The sequence below is a fragment of the Telopea speciosissima genome, chromosome 10 (genome assembly GCF_018873765.1).
Source record: "Telopea speciosissima isolate NSW1024214 ecotype Mountain lineage chromosome 10, Tspe_v1, whole genome shotgun sequence".
NCBI lineage: Eukaryota > Viridiplantae > Streptophyta > Magnoliopsida > Proteales > Proteaceae > Telopea > Telopea speciosissima.
The window spans coordinates 44,322,771-44,345,070 of record NC_057925.1 but is presented as its reverse complement, the minus strand read 5'-3'; the positions used below and the strand labels follow the sequence as shown (position 1 = coordinate 44,345,070).

The window sequence follows — 22,300 nt, the reverse complement described above, 5'->3', positions numbered from 1 at the left end:
TCTCTCGGCTTCTACTTATTCTGTTTTTTTTTTTTCCTCATACTGGTAAGAGGGCAGCATTAATGAGGTGATCCAATGATTTAGTTGCTGCCCTCCAACCAACTAATCCTTTTTTTCATAACCTAATTTCTGCTCAATAGCTGCTGGAACCATCTCTGCGATGTTGGAGTTTTCCAGAATTTTTGAAGATCAGATCCCTATTACTATTGAGGGCTGATTTTCCATTGTTGGAGCTTCATCTGCAACCTTAACCAGCATCTATCTAGACCTTACCAATTATTTGAAGACCCCTAACCCTAATCGATCTCTCCGGCACATATCGATTTTTGGGTTAGGGCTGCTTGCTGCTGCTGTAATTTTTTGGAGGTGTTTCTACCATAGCTGCCGCCTTATTTTTCTGCAAATTTTTGGTGTCTTTCCCTCTTGAAGATCAAGTCTCATTATTACTGGAGATTGGTTGTTCGCATTGGAGTCCCATTCTAGCAGTTCTGATCAGCATCTATTGCAAGTCTACATCAACAATTGAAGCCCCCTTTCCCTATATCGATCTCACTTTCAGGGTTTTCCAAAACCCTGACTCTAATCGATCTTAGGGTTAGGGTTGTCCTATCTTGCTAATATTTTGAGGGGAGTCTTATACATACCAGAGAAGCACTCGACCCTAATATCAGCATCATTCAAGGAATTCTTTTGAAAAAATTCAGGTTTCTTCTTTTTGGTCGATTTCTCCAACTATCAATCTATATTTTTCTGGTTCCTCTGTGGCTGGCTGTATCAATTCTTGCTGGATCTGCTGAGTTATTTGTCTTCTATGAGCTGGTTCTATTGAGCTTTAATTCATCACTTTTTGGTTCTTTTGATTGGCTTATGTAAGCATGACTGGTTAAGATGTTACTGCTGCCTTCATGAGGACTACTGCTGCCCTGGTCTTGAGACTGAGTCTACCTACTATTAGAGATCGAAGTTCTTTCACCTTGTTGAAGAGTCGAATCTACTACTCTGGAGATCAGTTTCTATTTGGGATTACAACAGTTTGTTCCATGGTTATTGGTTGCGACTTCAAATCTATTCAGTTGTGTGAAGCTTTTCTACAGGTTTATATACAGCTTACTCTGGGAGATTGATCCAAGCCTTATTCCCTAATTCAGGTCTGATCCAAGTTTTCTGAAAGGTTATTACATCGATTCTGCCCAAATATTTTCATTAGTTCTATCCAGCATCTGGGAGATTATAGATTGGAGTTTTTTTGCATACTAGTTCTTCCTTGTTTGAAGATCGATCAAGTCTTGAAGATTGGAGCCTTTCCTTTGTTACAAATCACATTTGTTTTTTCTTATTTAAATCAAATATGATCATTGGAGGTTGGTGTTCGATTCTGCTCTGCAGGAGTTTCCATCTCAGAAGTTTGTTTGATCGATTGAAGAAGGTTGAAGATTGATATATTGCATTGCTCCATGACTCTTTTTGTTAGAATATATGTACTCCAGAATATCGTGGGGGTATTCTGGTCCTTTTGGGGTATTTTTATGTTATTAAGTGTACTTTGCTTATGTCGGTTATGTGGGTTTTAGTCCCACATTGCCTAGCTTAGAAGATTTGTAATTTCCCCTCTATTATAAATAGAGGGGCTTACCTATCAATACAACAAGCCATTCCATTATTTTATTCCCTCTCTCTGACCCACGGTTCAACCAACATGGTATCAGAGCTGGTCTGATCTAGGTTAGAGAGAAAAAAAAAACCATATTTCTCCCTTCTTCTCCTCCAATCGATCTCTCTCTTCTTCTCCCTTTTCTCAGTTTTCTCCTCCTACTGGGTTTCTTCTTCTTACCCATGTAAAGGGGGTAGCACTAATGAGGAAAATAAAATATCCAATGATTTAGTTGCTGCCCTCCTTCATTCTATTCGAATTTTTCCATTAAAATTCTGCTGGATCCTTCTCTGCGATTTGGAGTTCCCTTTCTTTGAGATCAGATCTCTATGAAAACTGATCCTCTAATTTTGGAACACCCTATGCAGCCTTTTCCAGCCCTATTCTGCCCTATTCCAAAACCTAACTTCCCTTTTTTCTTTCTCTCCATCTTTTATTAAGTTTTCCAGCCACAATCCCCAAATCGATCTCACCTTGTCAGGGTTTTTTTTCAAAACCCTGACTCCAATCGATTTTGGGGCTTCCCTTGTCAGATGCAGCTAATTTTTCAGGGATAATTTCCTACTACTACCAGCCTTAATCGACCTTAGTTTGGCCACTATCTGATGGCTGGATTTGTACCTACAGCAAAACCTTCTCAACCTGCTATTTTTGGTTACCTGTTAAAACCCTGACTCAAATCGACATGAGGGTTATAAGTTTCAGTTTTTTCTGCCTTTTTGTGGGATGCTTACTCCACCTACAAGGATCACTCGACCTCAGTTTCAGCCTCTTTCCAAGAGTTTGAAGACCCCTAACCCCAATCGATCCTTCTTTTCAGGGTTTTTTCAAAACCCTGACAAATATCGATTTTAGGGTTAGGGTTGATTGCTGCTATTGGAGTTTTTTGGAGGTGTTTCTACCATCAAGAAGGACATTCTACTTCAACTATTCCTTGCTTGAAGAAGGTCTATTGCACATGATAGCTGCTGCCCTATTTTTCTGCAATTTTTTGGTGTTTCTCCCACGTGAAGATCAAGTCTCAATTACCAAGGAGATTGGTTATTCGAACTGGAGATCCATTCCAGCAGTGGTGGTCAGCATCTATTACCAGAAGACATCACCTTTGACAAGTCATCATCACTTTGTTGAAGCCCCCTTCCCTACAATCGATCTTCCTTTTTCAGGGTTTTTTACAAAACCCTGACTATAATCGATCTAAGGGTTAGGGCAGTCCACTATTGCTGATTTTTTTAGGAGAGTTTTATAAACATCAGAGGATTATTCAGCCCCTATTTCAGCATCATTCATCAGTTCTTTTTGGAAAAATTCAGGTTCATTCTTATGGCTCGGTTTCTCCAATTATCAACCTATGTTTCTTACTTGTTCCTATATGGCTGGCTGCTTCAACTACCTATGGATCTGTCTGGTTATCTATCTTATATTTGCTGGTTATTTTGAGCTTTCATACCTACCTGGCTGGTGTTATTGATTGGCTTCTGTAAGCATGACCGGTTGACATGTTACTGCTACCTTTATGTGACTGTTGCCCTATTATTGTAACTGAGTTTCCTACTATTAGAGATCTAATTTCTTTCGTTATTGAAGACTCGAATCTGCTACCCTGGAGATTAGTTTATTTGGGACTACAACAGTGCATTCCACGGTTCTTGGTTGCAACTACGAACCTATTCAATTATGTGAAGCTTTTCTGGTTCATATCTTGCTCACCAGAGCTTGAATCCTAGCATTGTTACTAATTGAGATCTAATCCAAATTTTTGTTGGAGCTTCTACAATCCATTGCTGTCCGGATATCTTCGTTTGTTCTTTTAAGCATGTGGGAGTTTATACATTGGGGTTTTTGCACACTTGTTCCTCCTTGTTTGAAGATTGATCAAGCCTTGACGAATGGAGCTTTTCCTTACTTCAAATCAGATCTGTATACTTGTCAGATTTGAATATTGGAGTTTGGAGTTTCTCCCCTGCAGGAGTTTCCATCAAAAGTGTTTGTTTGATTGTTTGAAGATGGTTGGAGATTTATATGTTGCATTACTTACTCCGTACTTCATTATCCCACTGTTTTTTTTCTTCACCACCTCCTAAACCATACCTTTGGCATAACCCATAACCACCTTGGAAATTAATAGTATTCTATTCATTGCCATTTCTTATTTTTCCATTACCCTTGGCAGCTCTTGGAAAATTCTGGATTATTATGTTTTGCCCTATCTCTTACATCATCTCTCTTATGTCCACGTGCACTACACTTGAAGGGGGGATTATATACAGTATACCTGCAACCATTGCAGAAAACAGAACTTGCAGGAACACTTGGTGCACAACATAGAAGGTCAGAGGTTTCACCATTGCCAATGGGTATCTACTTGGTTATTGGGGTGAGTTTGCCATAAGGGGGAGGTTGGTCTTAAAATTTTGAAGATGTTTGGTTATTGGCTGCCTATATGAGGTTCTACAATTGGGTTGTTTTTTTCCGTTGCTTGCTCTTTACTGCTGCTTGATACATCTGCTCGCTACCCTAGTCACTTATCTTCAAGATTATCAGTCCGAGATTCATCACTAGACAGCTGCCGAAGATTGGTGAAAGTATACTAATCAAGTCTGCCCAAGTTTTGAAGATCTAATTTTACAAGTTCTTGAAGGTTTATTTGGGAGCTGCATACATCTTGAAGCTGGATTCTGCTACAACTTATCTTTTCCCATTTTATTCAAGTTGGGCATTAGTACCTTGTATGCGCCAACTTGAGGGGGAGTGTTAGCATTGTTATGGAGTTCTTTTTTCTTTAGTCCAAGCTGGATCTTCTTTCTTTAATATTTGTATAATCCAGCTTGAGGGGGAGTGTTAGAATATATGTACTCCAGAATACCGTGGGGGTATTCTAGTCCTTTTGGGGTATTTTTATGTTATTAAGTGTACTTAGCTTATGTTGATTATGTGGGTTTTAGTCCCACATCGCCTAGCTTAGACTATTTGTAATTTCCCCTCTATTATAAATAGAGGGGCTTACCTATCAATACAACAAGCCATTCCATTATTTTATTCCCTCTCTCTGACCCACGGTTTAACCAATACTTTTACCCACTGCTTCTTCAATAACCCATATCCCATACCTTTGGTATTTACCCTGTAACAACTTTGGAAATTTCTGGTAAAATTTTGTCATTCCTTCCTCTTTAATTACCCATAGCACCTTTGGAAAATTCTGGAAAATTATACTTTTGCCATTATCCATTACATCATCTCCGTTATTTGTCCACGTGTACTACTACACGTGAGGGGGAGACTGTAGTACAATTCACTTGCAAACATTGCAGAACTTGCAGAAACTTTGCAGACATTGCAGAACTTGCAGGAACATTTGTGCAAAACTTTGAATATCAGTTTGTTTTCCACCATTGCCATTGGGTATCTTTAGTTATTGGGTTGAACTTGCCATAAGGGGGAGATTGAAGTATTGAAGAGTATTGAAGATATTTTGGGAATCTTATTTGGCTGCCCTATTTGAGGATTTACAGCTGAGTTGATTCATGTTTTTCCGCTGCTTGCTGCCCTATTGCTGCCCTAGTTATTTATCTTCAAAATTTAATGTCACTATGACGATCAGAGATTCATTACAGGACAGCTATTGAAGATCGTTGAAAGCTGCCTTTTTTGGAAGATTGTGTTCTGCCTTTATTGAGGTTGGTGGTTCTCTCTATCTTGAAGATCGACCCTTCCCAGGCTTTGCAAAACATTCTTGTCCCGGTTTGCTGATCAAGACTGTCCAGGTTTTGAAGATCAATTATCTCCAGTTCTTGAAGATTTATTATGTCAAACATTATTTGGGAGCTTCATCTATCCGCCAGTGTGTCAAGCTGGACTCTGTTGCAACTCTGTTTCTTCCTATTTTGTTCAAGTTGGGCATTAGTGCGCCAACTTGAGGGGGAGTGGTAGAATGTTGGAGTGCATTTATTTATTTTTTATTAGTTCAAGCTGGAGTTTTCTTTTGATATATGTATGCTCCAGCTTGAGTGGGAGTGTTGGAATATGTACACCAGAATACCATGGGGGTATTTTGGTCATTTTGGGGTAATTTAATTATTTTTTCATTAGGTATAGTCTTGTCTCTTATAGAGTCGGCTAGTGTAGGGGAATTTCTGTCCCCTTTGTAATTTTTCATTTATTATAAATAAAGGGCTTGTCTGATCAATTAGATCATTCAAGCCATTCACTCAAATCTTGTTTTGCTAACAATATAATTTCAAAATATTTAAAAATTATGGGTGGTTTTATATCTTTTCAGGCACTTAGGTGGTTTTAATTAGTCTGATGCTTCATGTCATTTTTCAGGTTGTTACACCAAAATCCATATTCATGTGACACATGTGACATAGAGCTACTTTAAATTCAATGCAAATCGGCCTAGTAGATTCTTTCATGCAAGTCGCCCTTTATGGGGGGTGTTTGTGTAGTTTCCTTTTAAATTTTATACTGGAGTATAGAACTTGATCAGTTAGTCCCCCCCCTCCCACCCCTTCTTTTGTCTGCGAGCATTAGGATTGAATTTTAGATTTCATATTACATTTTGGTTTAGAATGACTGGCTCCAGATGTTGGGATTTGAGTTGTATTTTAAAATGGAGTGTTGATATATTTGGTCATTGTGTTTTCTCTTATGCCCGTGCAATTTGAACATTGTTATTTAAGCTGATCTTGATTATTTTGGATTCACTGGTCTGTATTCAGATCGAGGCAGAACGAGAGAGTGTTAGAAACAATCCAAAGTCAATTATGGCTGCAGCGTTTGTTTCCTTCAAAACTCGGTGGGGTGCTGCTGTCGCTGCTCAAACTCAACAATCCAGAAACCCAACTATATGGTTGACTGAGTGGGCTCCAGAGCCCCGGGATGTTTATTGGGACAATTTGGCCATTCCATTTGTTTCACTCACAGTTCGGAGGTTGATCATAGCTGTTGCATTCTTCTTCCTTACCTTCTTTTTTATGATCCCGATACTCTTTGTTCAGTCCCTTGCAAATATTGAAGGAATCGTGAAAGCAGCTCCATTCTTGAGTCCCATAATCAAAGTGTGAGTTTCACTTAGGCTTCTTTCTGAAGTTATTATTTCTGTGCATGGTTTTACATTAAATATGGAATAAATTCTATACTCCTGAAACTCAAAATACTTATGAACTTTACATGATTTTAGTTTTGTATTGTATATATATGCCTCGGCTAAGCCCAGCTTGGCCCATGGTCGGCCTGGGATACCCTCAGCCTGTGGGGCTAAGGGGAGGGCCGGACTGGGCCTGAATGCTCTACTCCTTTCTTTTTTACCCTTTTAGTACAAACTTTTTTTTCAAGGTTAAATCCTGTCACTTCACATGCGTATTCGAAAAATGTGCAAGATAATGACATAATGATAAGCCACTTTCAAATTATTTTGAAAATCCCTTTTACCCCTACCTTCAATAACTTTTGGGAATAAGACAAGGGGCAATCAAAAGAAGGTTACACGTGTTCTAAATACACCTATAGAGTGTACTTAGACAATCTCATATATATATATATATATATATATATATATATATATATGTTAGATTAGCCCAGACTGAGAACTGAAAAGCCCAAACCAGGCCCTGAAAGTTTTGGGAGGGCCTTGGACAGGGACAGGCTTGTCAGGCCAAACATGCACCCCAATTGTAGCTACTCAAAATCTCAATTTCTCATCTAGTAGTTATCACTGACCCATGTGCTCCTCACAGAGACTAGTATGAATGCCTAATTACCATGTAGCATTAACTATACAGTCTATCCTAATCGTCGCCACTTCCTCCCCCCCCCCCCCCCACAAGAGAAAAGGAAGTTTGCATTTGAGCAATACTGAAAAGTATTGTATTAGAAAGGAAGGTGGTGGAGAGCCACAAGCAGATATAAGATTGCACAATGTGAGCCAACTCCTTACAAGCAGAATATAAAACCTGGCTACAAAAAAGAAACCTGCTCTGCAATCTAAGCTCTTCCTTTTGACTGTGAACCATGTAGCATTAGCTGTACTAATCGTCACCCCTTCCACCCCCCTCCCCACGCACACAAAGAGGGGGGAGGGAGGAAGTTTGCATTTGAGCAATACTGAAAAGTACTGTATTTGAAAGGAAGGTGGTGAAGAGCCACAAGAAGATACAAGATTACACAATGTGAGCCAACTTGTTACAAGCAGAATATACCAAAAAAAAAAAAAACACACAGAAGGTACAAAACCTGGCAATAAAAAAGAAACCTGCTCTGCAAGGTAAGCTCTTCCTTTTGACTGTAAACCAGCTAAGAGTTGAAGTAGGCATACTTGATTCTAGATATTTTGTTCTAATTGAAGCCTAGAAGGCTTTCATCCTATCAGTTCTGGAGTCATCAAACACTGTTGTTTCTTTCTATGCAAAGGATCCATAAGATAGCCACAGGGCATACGCTCCAAAGTCCAAAGCGCCTTTCAGATATGGAGCTTTTGCTTTTCCAGTTTTCAATAAGGATAAGTAAACTTGGAGAACAGTTCCAAACCTAACCAAACGTCTCTGTTATAGATCACCACACAGCCCAAGGATATGTTCACCTTGAGAACAAGTCAGATTTATCAGCCTCTCAGAGAGATGACAATAATTAGGAATGTCACAGCTATGGTCTTAGAGAAACAACAAGAATTAGTAATGTTACTGCCATGGTCAACCATTGAGTTTGCATCCTTCACAGCTGTTTATTGAAAAAACCATACCTGATTGGAAATTTTCCGTTCCCAGATCGGTTTGTAAAGGGCTTCTTTCTTGTGTCCAGCAGGAGAACAAATATGGAACTCACAGTGAAATTTCCATCTTTGTCCTTATCCAACTTCTCCAATCAGACTTTGATGATTCAATTTTGGGATTTCGAAGTAGAGCAGAAATTTAGAATCAGAAAGGTTGAGTTCCATGAGCCAGATAATTTCTCCATCCACCAACTCAAAACAGAGATCAATTGTAGCATCTCAACCCAGGAATGTTAACACTTCAGAGGTTTTGATGTTTGCAATCCTCAAAGTCCAGTCATAAAAAGAACCTAAAAGTAGTTCCTAATTTGTAGGTCTGTTGAGATTCACTTATCTTGAAACTGCTGCATTTCATTTCAATACTTAGTTACTTCTAACAAAAGAAAAACACCAGTTACTTGCTCTGTTGTTCAGTACCTTTTACTACTAATGCATACTCACAGTCATGCATTCTTCATGCAGGAAATTCATCAAATCACTCATCCAAGGTTTTCTACCTGGGATTGCGTTAAAGATTTTCCTCATTCTTCTGCCAACAATATTGATGATGATGTCAAAATTTGAAGGCTTTATATCACTATCAGCTTTAGAGAGGAAATCTGCAGCTAAATATTATCTTTTCATATTTGTTAATGTGTTTCTTGGGAGCATAATCACAGGAACTGCATTTGAACAATTAGATACTTTCATCCACCAGTCAGCAAATGAGTATGTTCTTTTTTTTTGTTTCTTTTTTTGGTTTCTTACAGCATAAGAATATTAATTTTATTGGTTTGAAAATCATCACCAGTTTGAGCTGCCTTAGTTCTGTTTTCCTTTGATCTCATAGAGTCGTTCTTCTTATCATCTTATTGGCAATGATGTATTGAGGCCTAGAAGTTTTCAAAATATTATATGGTAATCAGCTAACAATGAGTTGGCAAAGCATATTTTGTACACAAAACACTCACATTTTGCCTAGCATCTAGAAGAATGCTTTGATGAGAGATTGACCAAAAAGACGGGAGGGAATCCAATTGACCAGGCTAGAGATAGGGAAATCAGTTGGTTGGAGGTGAAAATGATGATGATAAATATATGTGAACTGTTGACAATGATTTGATTAAACTAGAAGAACTATAATATCCAAATTAATGGCCTGTATTGCTTCAGGCTAATTTGAGGACTCAAGGTGTAAATAAAATTTTATGTGAAACACCCAAGGAACACCCACCCCAGTTCAGCTTTACTACTTCCTCGGGGTTTTTCTTTATTTATTTATATATATATTTTATTTTATTTTGGGGGGGGGGGGGGCCATCCGTCGTGGGATCACCCTATTTTACACAATCGTTTAAAAAATCAAAGTTTCCAATCCAGAAAAGATATTTAATTAGCTGTGTTGTAATTTGGGTACAGGGGTAATTTTGTCTTATTTTATCCCTTAGGGGTATTCTTGTACTTGTACCTATTCTGGAACATTCTCTAGTCTATTATAAATAAAGTGGGCTGGGGACATAATGTCACAAGCCACTATTCTCAATTTCATCATGGTATTAGAGCAAGGATCAACCTTGGGATCCGAACCCAAAATGTCAAAACCCTAGTTTTTTCCTTCTCTCAATGCTGCCACCGCCACTGCCTCTCTCCAGCGCCACCGCTTCCGCCTCCCTTTCTCTCTCTCGGTTTAACCCACCACATTTGCCTCCTTCGTCTCTAGGGCCTCTCACCATCCGATGCTCCTTTCTTTCCACCCCTCGGTGGTAATTTCTTTCACCGAGGGAGGGTTTTTTTTTGGTGAATCCATGTTTTTTTTGAGTGAGCTCTCTTTCCCTTTTAGAGATCTGTCTTTTTCCAGAAACTCTGATTTTTTGTCTGATTTGGCTATGCCCTTTGTTTTTTAGAAGCCTTTTGGTTGAAGATTTTGCTCTCTGGCCATTGACTATGTCGGGTGTGACCACCGATGTGACTTCTCCGAACACTTCTAGTGATCGCGGCTTTCCTTTGTTCCTTCTCCGAACACTTCTCAGCTCCGCCGTCTTCTTGCTCCGCCCAGTTCTTCTCCATCAGCATTTGTTGTCACTTTCATGCCAATCTCTTCAGATTCCCACTTTGCCCACAACGGTATTTCTGTCTGTGATCATTGTGTCTTTGTTGCATCCAATCCTTGGATCATTGACTCAGGGGCCACTGATGATATGACTGGTTCATCTCATTCTTTCTTTTAGTATTTCCCTGGTATAAGGTTAAAGTTAAGGTTGTTGATGGTTCCCTCTGAGAAGGATTTTATCAAATGCTCTCTTTTACTCTCTTTATCCTCTGTTTTGCATGTGCCCAATCTTGCTACTAATCTCCTTTCCATTTGTAGCCTTACTTGGTATTTGAATTGCAAAGTAACATTTTTTCCTTCCCATTGTATTTTACAAGACTTAGCGACAGAGAAAACGATTGGCAGTGGTAAAGTGGTCAATGGCTTATACTTGCTTGATTCTGTAGACTCATCTTCCTCAGCATTGATAACACAAGCTCCTCCTAATTCTTCTAAAGTTGCCTTAACCTATTATATAGATGGCATCATTGTCTAGGTCATCCACCTCTTGGGAATTCGGCTCAGATTTTTCCTGATTTATTTAACAAATGTAACCCGAACCATTTTTTTTTGTGATGCTTGCATTTTTGCAAAGCAAACTCGTTCGGTCTATCCCCCTTCTAATAATATAAGTATGTTGCCTTTTCATTTAATTCATTTTGATGTGTGGGGCCCTACTCGATGTGTTTCTGTTACTGGATACCGATGGCTTGTTACGTTTATTGATTATCATACACGGGTTACTTGGATTTACTTATTCCACCAAAAGAGTGAAGTCTTCTGCTGTTTCTAGCTCTTCCAGCAGATAGTTAAAACCTAGTTTGATGCCAGGATCAAGATTCTACGCACAGATAATGGGAGTGAGTATGTTGATGGGTCCTTCAAACATATCTCGGTGACAATGGAATCATGCATCAAACAAGTTGTGTTGACAGTTGACACCCCTGCTCAAAACGGTGTGGCCGAACGCAAGAATCGGCATTTATTGGAGGTTGATCTTTCTTTGATGTTTCAAATGAACGTCCCTGTCCCTTATTGGAGTGAGGCTGTCCTTATGGCTGCATATCTCATTAATCAGATGCCTTCTTGTGTTCTAGACTCTCGCTACCCCTTGGAGTTGTTTATGGGTTCCCTAAATTTCATTGTACCTCTGAAGGTCTTTACTTGTGTATGCGTTGCCCATAATCATCACCAGCGTGGTAAGCTTGATCCTCGTGGCATCCGCTGTATTTTTTTTGGCTACTCGGCGACTAAAAAAGGGTATAAATGCTATCATCCACCCTCTCACCGTATGTTTTTCGAAGTGGTGTTCCATGAGAATGAGGCATATTTTCCCGTTGTTGCACCTTTTCATGGGGAGTCCTCTTCATGGGAAGATGTGCTTTTGATTGCTCCAATCCCAAATTCGGTTTCGGTTTTAAAAGAAGACATGATTTCAGACCAGAAAGAAGGGGAGGTTTCAGCCCAAGGGGAGCCCACGGCTTCTGTCCAAGATAAGCCCATGGTTTCATTGAATGTTTTTGTTCACTTGGAAGTCTGAAAGGCAGCAAGATGAAGCCACCACCACTACCACTATGCTACTCCAATCGTCACCTCCTAATCCAAGTTCTCCTACACAGTCTCCATCTGGTAAGTCTTCTCCTATTTCTGATCCTACACTTGATTTATCTATTGCCATTCGTAAACCTGTTAGAACTTGCACTCTACACCCTATTTCCAATGTAGTCTCATATGAGTCTCTTTCACCTTCTTTTCATGCTTCCGTTTCCTTGTCATTTATCTCTATCTCTAAGCACTGGAAGGAAGCTTTGGCTGATCCAAACTGGAAGTCTGCTATGGTGGAAGAGATGAGGGCACTTAGAAAAAATGAGACATGGGACTTGGTCACTCTTCCTCCGGGGAAGAAACCTGTGGGATGCAAATGGGTGTTTACTAAGAAGCAGAAGATGGATGGTATGATTGACAGATACAAGGCTCGATTGGTTGCCAAGGGCTTCACCCAGACATTTGGCATTGACTACCAGAAGACCGTTGCTCTTGTGGCCAAGTTAAACATTGTTTGAGTGATTCTCTCATGTGCAGTTAACTAGGGATGGGAGCTGCGACAATTGGATGGGAAAAAGGCATTTCTTCATGGGGAACTTGAAGAGGAAATACATGGATGTCCCTCCTAGTTTCTCTAGTCCGAAAACCATGGCAAGACATGCAAATTAAAACAAGTATTGCATGGGTTGAAACAATCACCTCGAGCGTGGTTTGGGTGCTTTCATAATGCTATGATGTTTGTGGGTTACAAACAGAGTAATGTTGATCATACTCTGTTTATCAAGGAGAATGATGAGCTGATTACTGTTCTTATTGTATATGTCGATGACATCGTGGTTACCAAAAGTGATGTTAATGAAATGGCTCAGTTGAAGACTTTCCTTGGTACAAAATTGTGATTAAAGATCTAGGAAAGCTACAATAATTCCTTGAGATTGAGGTTGCACGATCAAATCGAAGTATCTTCCCTTCTAACGTAAGTATACACTCGACCTTTTGCCCGACACTGGGATGTTAGTGTGCAAATCTGCAGATACTCCCCTTGAGGCAAATTTTCATCTCAAGCAGAAAGATGGTGAACCTGTGGATAAAGAGGGATATCAGAGATTGGTTAGGAGATTGATTTATCTCTCTTATACTAGGTCAAACATTGCATTTGTTGTTAGTATGGTCAGTCAATACATGCATGGTCCATATCTGGATACTTGGAAGTTGTTTATAGGATCTTGAGGTACCTAAAGTCTACTCCTTGTCGAGGGGTTTTTTTTCTTCTTATTATCATCTGCACATTAAAGCTTACACTAATGCTGATTGGGCAGGTTCTCCTGACGATAGACATTCCACCCCCAGATACCATACTCTAGTTGGTGGAAACCTAATTAGTTGGCACAGCAATAACCAGCAGTGGTTGCTCGTTCTAGTGCAGAGGTTGAGTTTAGGGCTATAGCCCATAGCATTTATGAACTTATCTGGCTTAAGGGTCTTCTCCAGGATCTATGTATCCCTGTTCAGCTTCCCATGCAACTTTTTTGTGACAGCAAATCAACCATTAGTATTGCACACAACCCAGTTCAGCATGATCGGACGAAGCATATTGAGATTGATTGTCACTTCATCAAGGCATCATTTGTGTTCCTTTTATCACATCTGTAGAGCAGTTGGTAGATTTGTTCACTAAGGGGCTTATCTAGTAAAGTTTTTCAACCAATTATTTCCAAGTTGGGCATGTTTAGGATCTTTATATCAACCTAAACATAAAAGAAGGGGGAAAAGTTATATATAAGCTAGCTAAGACGAGAGAAAGGAAGAGTAGAGATTTCGATCAGATGGAAACCTCATTACTTGGCACAACAAGAACCAGCAGTGGTTGCTCGTTCTAGTGTAGAGGCTGGGTTTAGGTCTATGGCCCACGGTATTTGTGAACTTCTCTGGCTTCAAGGTCTTCTCCAAGATATGCGTGTCCTTGTTCAGCTTCTCATGCAACTTTTTTGTGACAACAAATCAGCCATTAGTATTGCACACAACCCAGTTCAGCATGATTGGACGAAGTATATTAAGATTGATCCGCACTTCATCAAGGCATCATTTGTGTCCCTTTTATCACATCTGTAGAGCAGTTGGCAGATTTGTTCACTAAGGGCTTATCTAGTAAAGTTTTTCATCCAATTATTTCCAAGTTGGGCATGTTTAGGATCTGTTAGATATATGGCCAAAATACCGTGGGGGTATTCTGGACCTTTTTTCTTTGTTATTTTATTAGTTTTGTATTATGTGGTTTAGTCCCACATTGCTACCGTACAGATGTTTACTGTTTTATTACTCTTATAAATAAAGAGTGCTTGAGATGAATAGATCATCCAAGCTTTCCCTAATTTTAAATCTGTCCACCTGGTATCAGAGCAAATTCCGAGTTAGGGACAAAACCCCTCCTTCGAATTTCAGTTTTCTTCTCCCTCTCTCTTTCGATCTTCTTCTCTTCTAGTTCTCTCTTTCTTCTCCCTTGTTCTCCATTCCCATATAGGGCAGCACTGATGAGGTGATCATACGATCCAGTTGCTGCCCCCATTGCCTCTTTTTATGCACTATAATTCTGCTCGATAAGGACCGCCAAGCCTGTCGCGATATTGGATCTTCAGTTTTTTTGGAGCTTGCTTCTACAACAACTACAAGGCATTAACTCCTTCCTTTGAAGACCACAAACTGCAGCAGGATTCCTTTTTATTGGTTCAGTTCTTATCTCTGATTTGAAGACCTCCTTGAGATCGATCCTACTATCACAGGGTTTTTGCAAAACCCTGACACCTATCGATCTTGGAGTTGTTGCAGCCCAGTGTTCTTGATTTTTCTGCAGGCTGTTTCTTCCAGTATAGAGGGTTAATTGACCTCAGTTGAAGCCATTTTTTCTGCAGAATTTTGGACTCCTTATTAACCTCATCGATTTCAGCAATTCAGGTTTTATCAAAAAACCCTGACATTATCGATATAGGACTCTTCACTGCTGCTGTCTTTGATTTTTTGGAGTTAGTTCAGCCTTCACTTGAAGACATTATTGGACTTCTTTACTGGCAGTATGGGTGACTCTCTCGATTCTTCAGCTACTTCAGATCAGCCACCTACCGATGGTCACCACAAGATTGACTACCACAGCTTCACACCAAATCCTATTAAACTTGATGGCTCGAATTACCTTTTATGGTCTAGATTTGCCTCTTTTGCCATTGCTGGCCGTGGTCTCACCAACCATATTAATGGCACTAGTGTTCAACCTACTGCCCCAGGCCCTGGTCAGGACAGGTGGCTTGCTAATAATGGTGTTCTCATGTCCTACTTAATTGGTTCAATGACTACAAATTTGCAGCATAACTTTCTTCTTCTAGACACAGCTGCACAGATTTGGGCTGCTTGCAGGGAAACCTATGAGCAGCTTGGCAATGATGCCCAGGTATATGAACTTAGGCATAAGGTCCTCCATACCACTCAAGGTGAACTTTCGGGCCAAGTACTATGCTACTCTCACGATCTGTGGCAGCAATTAAACCACTTCTCTGACTTCCACCCGTCTACAGTTGCTGATATTGCTTCCTATAAGAAGCATGTGGACAAGATCAAGGTCTATGATTTTTTGGCTGGCTTGAATGTGGAGTATGATCTAATTCGTGTTCAAGTGTTGGGCCATAAGCCTTTTCCAACACTCGAACAATCTTATGCATTGGTTTCATCTGAGGAGAACCGTAGGGCTACCATGTTGCACCCTCCTATTACTGATAGATCAGCTCTCAAGGTTGCTGCCCCGGCCCCTTTTGCACCTAGTGGCACTGCTTCTCTTGGTGATTCTACTACAGGGACTGTTGTTTGTGAGCACTGTCACAAACCCTATCACACCAAAGAGAAGTGCTGGAAACTTCATGGGAAACCGGCTGATTTTGAAGCTAAACGGGCTGCCAAGACAAAGATAAAGACAAAGACCAAGGCCCATCAAACTGAGACTGTTACTGCAGCCGCCCTACTACTAACACTGGTCTATCCCAGGATGATTTACAGGCCCTCCTACGTATGCTCAGGACTTCCGCTGCTGCTGCCTCTACTACATCAGCTACTGCCAATTCCTCAGCTCCTTCAGGTTCACACTTTGCCCGGTCAGGTATTCCATTTGTAGGTCATTATGCTTTTGTGGCTTCCCATCCTTGGATCATAGATTCTGGAGCTACAGATCATATGACCGGTTCCTCTAGTCTGTTTCACAGATATTCTCCCATTTCTGGGAAAGATAAGGTCAAAGTGGCTGATGGGTCCCTTTCTTCAATATCTGGAAAAGGACTCATCAACTGCACTTCCTCTCTTCCCTTGTCTTCTGTTCTACATATTCCTATTTTTACTACTAACCTTCTTTCCATTAGTAGTATTACTCGTGATCTTAACTGCAAAGTCACTTTTTTTCCATCTGAACTTTACCAGTGGCACTCTCGGTTAGGTCACCCCCCTTTAGGAATTTTAGCTCATTTATTTCCTAGTTTGGTCACCCTACATACTAAGGATGACTTTTTTTGTGAGGCTTGTGTTCTGGCCAAACAGACACGTTCAACTTATCATATTTCAAATAAAAGGAGTACTTGTTTTAATTTGGTACATTCTGATGTTTGGGGCCCTAGTCGCAAACCCTCTATTTCTGATCATCGCTGGTTTGTCTCTTTTATTGATTGTCATTCTCGGAACACTTGGGTATATCTTTTGCACACTAAAAATCAGGTTTTCTCATGTTTTCAACATTTTCATAAGATGATTCAAACTCAGTTCCACGCTACTCTCCAAATATTGAGAAGTGATAATGGAACCGAGTTTACTGAATCACAATTTCAAAAATATTTGGCTGATCATGGCATTATTCACCAAACTAGTTGTGTTGATACCCCTGCCCAGAATGGTGTGGTAGAAAGAAAAAACCGTCACTTGTTGGAAATGGCCAGGGCTTTGATGTTTGCGAGGAATGTTCCTTCTCAATATTGGGGGGATGTGGTTCTCACTACCGCCTATCTCATCAATAGGCTCCCTTCTCGGGTTCTTAATTCCCGTACCCCCTCTGATATTTTAGTGGGCCATTCCTCCTTTATTGTCCCTCCCAAAGTATTTGGGTGTGTGTGTTATGCTAGGGATACCAGATCTCCAGGCAAGCTTGAGCCTCGTGGGCTCCGTTGTATTTTCTTGGGTTATTCTCCAACCCAGAAAGGTTATAAGTGTTACCATCCCCCTTCCCGTCGTACCTTGGTGAGTATGGATGTTGTTTTCCATTAGACCCTTCGAGATTCCTCCACTAGAGGTTCCTCTGGCTGCTGTCCAGCCTCCTTTGACGGCACCCACGGCTGCTGCCCAGCCTCCTTTGACTGATGCCCAACCTCCTTTGGTTGATGTCTACCCTCCTCCGGCTGTCCTCCCTCACCTAATGGGAATCCTTTACAGGGGGAGACCATAGAAAATAGTGTTGTTAATGTTCCTATTCAGGGGGAGCTGACTCTAGTCCAGAGAACTAGTGGTGCATTTCAGAAGAGAATTGACAACTCCAACATACTCACCTACACAAGGGGCAGAACCAATAGAGGGCAGTTGCAATCCACTTTAGCACCAATACCCATCCAATTGCCGGCTCCAGATCCAGATCCTCCATCTCTTGGTAATCCCTCTTCTTCCGACCTACCTATTGCTCACCGCAAAGGTACTAGGACTTGTACTTTACATCCCATATCTCGTGTTGTTTCTTATAGTTCTCTTTCTCCATCTTTTCTTGCTTTTGTATCTTCTCTTTCTTCTGTTTCGATTCCTAAAACTTGGCAGGAAGCATCTACAGATGGAAAGTGGAAGGCAGCAATGCTGGAAGAAATGAGAGCACTACATAAAAATAATACATGGGAGCTTGTGACTCTTCCTCCGGGAAAGAAACCAGTTGGATGTAGATGGGTCTTCGTGGTCAAACAGAAGGTTGATGGTTCTGTGGATCGATATAAGGCACGTCTGGTTGCAAAGGGGTTCACTCAAACTTATGGAGTTGACTATCAGGAGACTTTTGCACCAGTGGCGAAGCTCAATACTGTCCGGGTGCTATTATCTTGTGTTGTAAATCTTGGGTGGGATCTTCAACAATTAGATGTAAAGAATGCCTTCCTCCATAGGAAGCTTGAGGAGGAGGTATATATGGACATTCCACCAGGCTTCTCTGATGACAGGACCAAGGGCAAGGTCTGTAGACTGAAGCGTGCACTTTATGGGCTGAAACAGTCACCTAGGGTATGGTTTGGCAAATTTCACAAGGCTATGATTTCAGCAGGTTATCGGCAGAGTAATGCTGATCACACTTTGTTTATCAGACGAGTTGGTGACAAGGTAACTCTTCTCATAGTCTATATGGATGATATTATGGTCACTGGTAATGATGGTGATGCTTTCAGGGATTTGAAGCTCCTCCTTGGCCGTGAGTTTGAGGTCAAAGATCTTGGTCCTCTGAAATATTTTCTATGGATAGAAGTTGCTCGCTCTTCAAAGGGCATCTTTCTTTCTCAAAGAAAATATGTCCTTGATCTATTGACTGAAACAGGGCTGTTAGGCTGTCATCCTTCAGATACTCCTATAGAAGCTACTATAAAACTTAGGGAGAAAGAGGGTGAGCCTGTTGACAAGGGTGTTTATCAGCGGTTAGTGGGCAAGTTAATCTACCTTTCTCACACACGACCTGACATTGCAGTTGCTGTGAATTTGGTGAGCCAGTTCATGCATGATCCCTATTCCTCTCATATGGATGCCGTCCGTCGTATTTTGAGGTATTTGAAGTCTGCTCCAGGAAAGGGAATCCTTCTATCTCCCACGGGTCACCTTAAGATTGAAGCCTATACTGATGTCGATTGGGCTGGTTCTCCGACAGAAATCTATCTCTGGTTCTTGTTCCTTTATTGGTGGGAACCTTCTCACATGGCGTAGCAAGAAGCGGAATGTTGTGGCCAGGTCCAGATCTTGAAGTCGAGTTTCGTGCGATGGCCCAAGGAATTTGTGAACTTCGTGGCTTAGAGGATTATTGCAGGATATCGGTGTTGCTGTCCATCTTCCCATGATGCTTTATTGTGACAATAAAGCAGCCATTAGCATTGCTCATAACCTTGTCCAGCATGATTGTACTAAACACGTGGAGGTTGATCGACATTTCATCAAGGAGAAGCTTGAGGCCAGCCTCATTTGTGTTCCCTTTGTGAAGTCTACTGATCAACTGGCTGATGTGTTCACTAAGGGACTAAGTAGCAAACTGTTTCATCCTATCTTAGTCAAGTTGGGCATGCATGATATATATGCTCCAACTTGAGGGGGAGTGTTAGATATATGGCCAGAATACCGTGAGGGTATTCTGGACCTTTTTTCTTTGTTATTTTATTAGTTTTGTATTATGTGGTTTAGTCCCACATTGCTACCGTACAGATGTTTACTGTTTTATTACGCTTATAAATAAAGAGTGCTTGGGATGAATAGATCATCCAAGCTTTCCCTAATTTTAAATCTGTCCACAGTATCTCTATAGCAACCTAAACACAGAAGAAGGGGGAAAAGCTATATATAAGCTAGCTAAGATGAGAGAAAGGAAGAGTAGAAATTTCGATCAGGTCAGGTGTATAAAGGGTGATGATGGAAGAGTTTGGGTAAGGGATGAGGACATTGTGAAGAGATGGGATGAGTATATTTGTGGCGTACTAAATGGAGATAGGTCGAGTAAAAATGACCCGGACGATTACATTATTAAACAAGACCCCTTACATCATAGGTATGTTTGAAAGGTTACTGTGGTAGAAGTTAATGAAGCCTTAAGAAAGATGAAAGCAGGCAAAACACCAGACCCTGATGAGATTCCAATTGAAGTATGGAAAACCCTAGGTGGTTGTGGGGTTTATTGGTTAACCAATCTATTTAACGGGATTATGAAGACAAGGAAGATGCCAAAATGAATAGAGGCGAACCATTGTAGTCCCGATGTTAAAAAATTAAGGTGATGTCCAAAACTATAATAACTATAGAGGCATAAAGCTAATGAGTCATACTATGAAACTGTGGGAGAAGGTTATTGAAGCCCGTTTGAGAACAGAGACTCATATCTCAAAGAACCAATTTGGCTTTATGCCAGGTAGATCTACGACAGAAGCTTTCTACTTATTGAGGAGGCTTATGGAAAGATATAGAGAAAGCAAGAAGGATCTCCATATGGTCTTTATCGACCTGGAAAAAGCCTATGACTGAGTCCCTAGAGATCTAATCCAACATGTTCTAGAGAAGAGAGGGGTGTAAAGTAAATATGTGGATGTCATTAGAGATATGTATGGGGGTGTAGTGACTAGTGTGAGATCTGGGGCAGGTCAGGGCAAGGAATTCCAATTACGATTGGATTACATCAGGGTTCAGCCTTGAGTCCTTACCTTTTCGTGCTTATGATGGACGATATAACCAAAAGCATTCGAGACGAGGTCCCATGGTGTATGCTCTTCGCCAATGATATTGTTTTGGTGGATGAGACAAAAGAAGGGATTAACTCTAAGTTAGAGCTTTGGTGGTCAACCTTGGAAACAAGAGGCTTGAAGATTAGTAGAGCGAAGACGGAGTATATGATGTGTAATTTTAATCACACTAGGATGGATACGGATATGGTGCAAATTGAGGAAAGAGAAATACCGTAAAGTAACTATTTTAGATATCTGGGGTCAATCATAAATAAAGAAGGTGACATAAAGGATGATGTTTCACAGAGAATTAAAGTGGGATGGATGAAGTGGAGATGTGCGTCTGAAGTGCTGTGTGACCGATGCATTCCTTTAAAGCTTAAAGGAAAGTTCTATAGGACTGTTGTTCGATCGACCACGATGTATGGGGCAGAATGTTGGGCAGTTATGAAGTGTCATATTGATAAGCTTTGTGTAGACGAGATGAGAATGTTAAGATGGATGTGTAGAAAGTTGTACCTATTCTAAAACATTCTCTAGTCTATTATAAATAAAGTGGGCTATAGGCAGAATGTCATAAGCCATTATTCTCAATTTCATCAAGCTGAAAGGTCTTTAAATAATTCATCCGCTGTCGTTGTTAATGTTGTTAGAACTCATGTGATAAGGGTAGTTTGGGAACTAGTTTTATATCTAGTTGCCCTATTGTGTATTTTCTACTTTTTACCTTTCTTACCATTTACCTTCCTAAGGAGGTGTATGTAATATTCTCAAAGTCTATTAATGAAGTAATATAGGTGTGGAGAGCTATCTCTCACAACACACATTCTACCGTAATATTGTTCTCCTTCTTCTCTCTTATCTCCTTCTTCCTTCTACCTCTTCTTCTTACTCCTCCAACTTCTTCCTCCTCTCTTACTTACTTTCTTAACCTAAAATCCAACTTGGTATCAGAGCGTAGGTTTTGAGAGTTGCATTCAGCTTCTTTTCCTTATTCTTTCCTTCTCTTTGAAATCCTAGGGCACAAAGGATTTCAAGGAGAAGCTCCCTATGTAAAAAATCTGTTGAAAGGAGCATGAAATGGGTTTGATACAACCCATTCTTGTGTTTGCATCTACTGTTTGAGCTTGGATGAAGCTCTCTTGAAGATTTGAAGCATTTCTAGCCACTGCTAGAGTTACCACCAGCTTCCGCTTGCAATCTCTGTATCTCTCTCTCTCGAAATGGGTTTAAGATTTGGAATGGTGCAATAGAATCGCCCAAGGGTTCTGGTTATGGTCCATGTGCTCCTTCTTGCTGCTTGAAGGCCCTATATGAGCACAACTCTTCTTCGTGGAACTCTGTTTTCTACTCAGGTAAAGCCGAGAATGCCTGACTTCTGCCTTTCTTGTATTTAGACTGCATTATGCATCATGGACTATATGTTATTGCTTGTGTGTTCCCCATCCCCTCGCTGGGCTTAGTGGAGCTTACCCCCTTTGTGTACACCTTTTTAGATATGGCTGCAGATGATGGACTTGTGGCGAATCTGGAGGTTCACTCATCTGAGTATGATTTTGTGAGCGTAGAGGACCCAGAGCTGTTGACAGAGGAACATGGCGACGGGTGTCCATGTGATGACTGTACCTACGGGGCATTCTGATTCAGAGACTTACTTCTGTTTTGTAAGCAGCTTTGAATATGAATGCTTGAGTGTCTTAGATCGATCACTCAGCCCCTTATTTATAATAAAATCAAGTTACAATCAAAGTATGAATCCCCAATCCTATTCCTATTAGGAATTCCTAGTACAACTAGGACTCCCA

General features: G+C 40.6%; 1 protein-coding gene across 3 annotated transcripts in view; it reads left to right on the top strand.

The window, feature by feature from the left end:
- The window catches only part of LOC122641924 (calcium permeable stress-gated cation channel 1-like), a 101,685-nt gene that overhangs the window by 62,507 nt on the left and 16,878 nt on the right, over positions 1-22,300 (top strand). For all 3 annotated transcript variants that reach the window (XM_043835260.1, XM_043835258.1, XM_043835259.1), the window contains exons 8-9: positions 6,376-6,716; positions 8,886-9,131. In XM_043835260.1, coding sequence (XP_043691195.1) covers positions 6,376-6,716; positions 8,886-9,131 — 587 coding nt within the window. The remainder of the gene's footprint in view (positions 1-6,375; positions 6,717-8,885; positions 9,132-22,300) is intronic.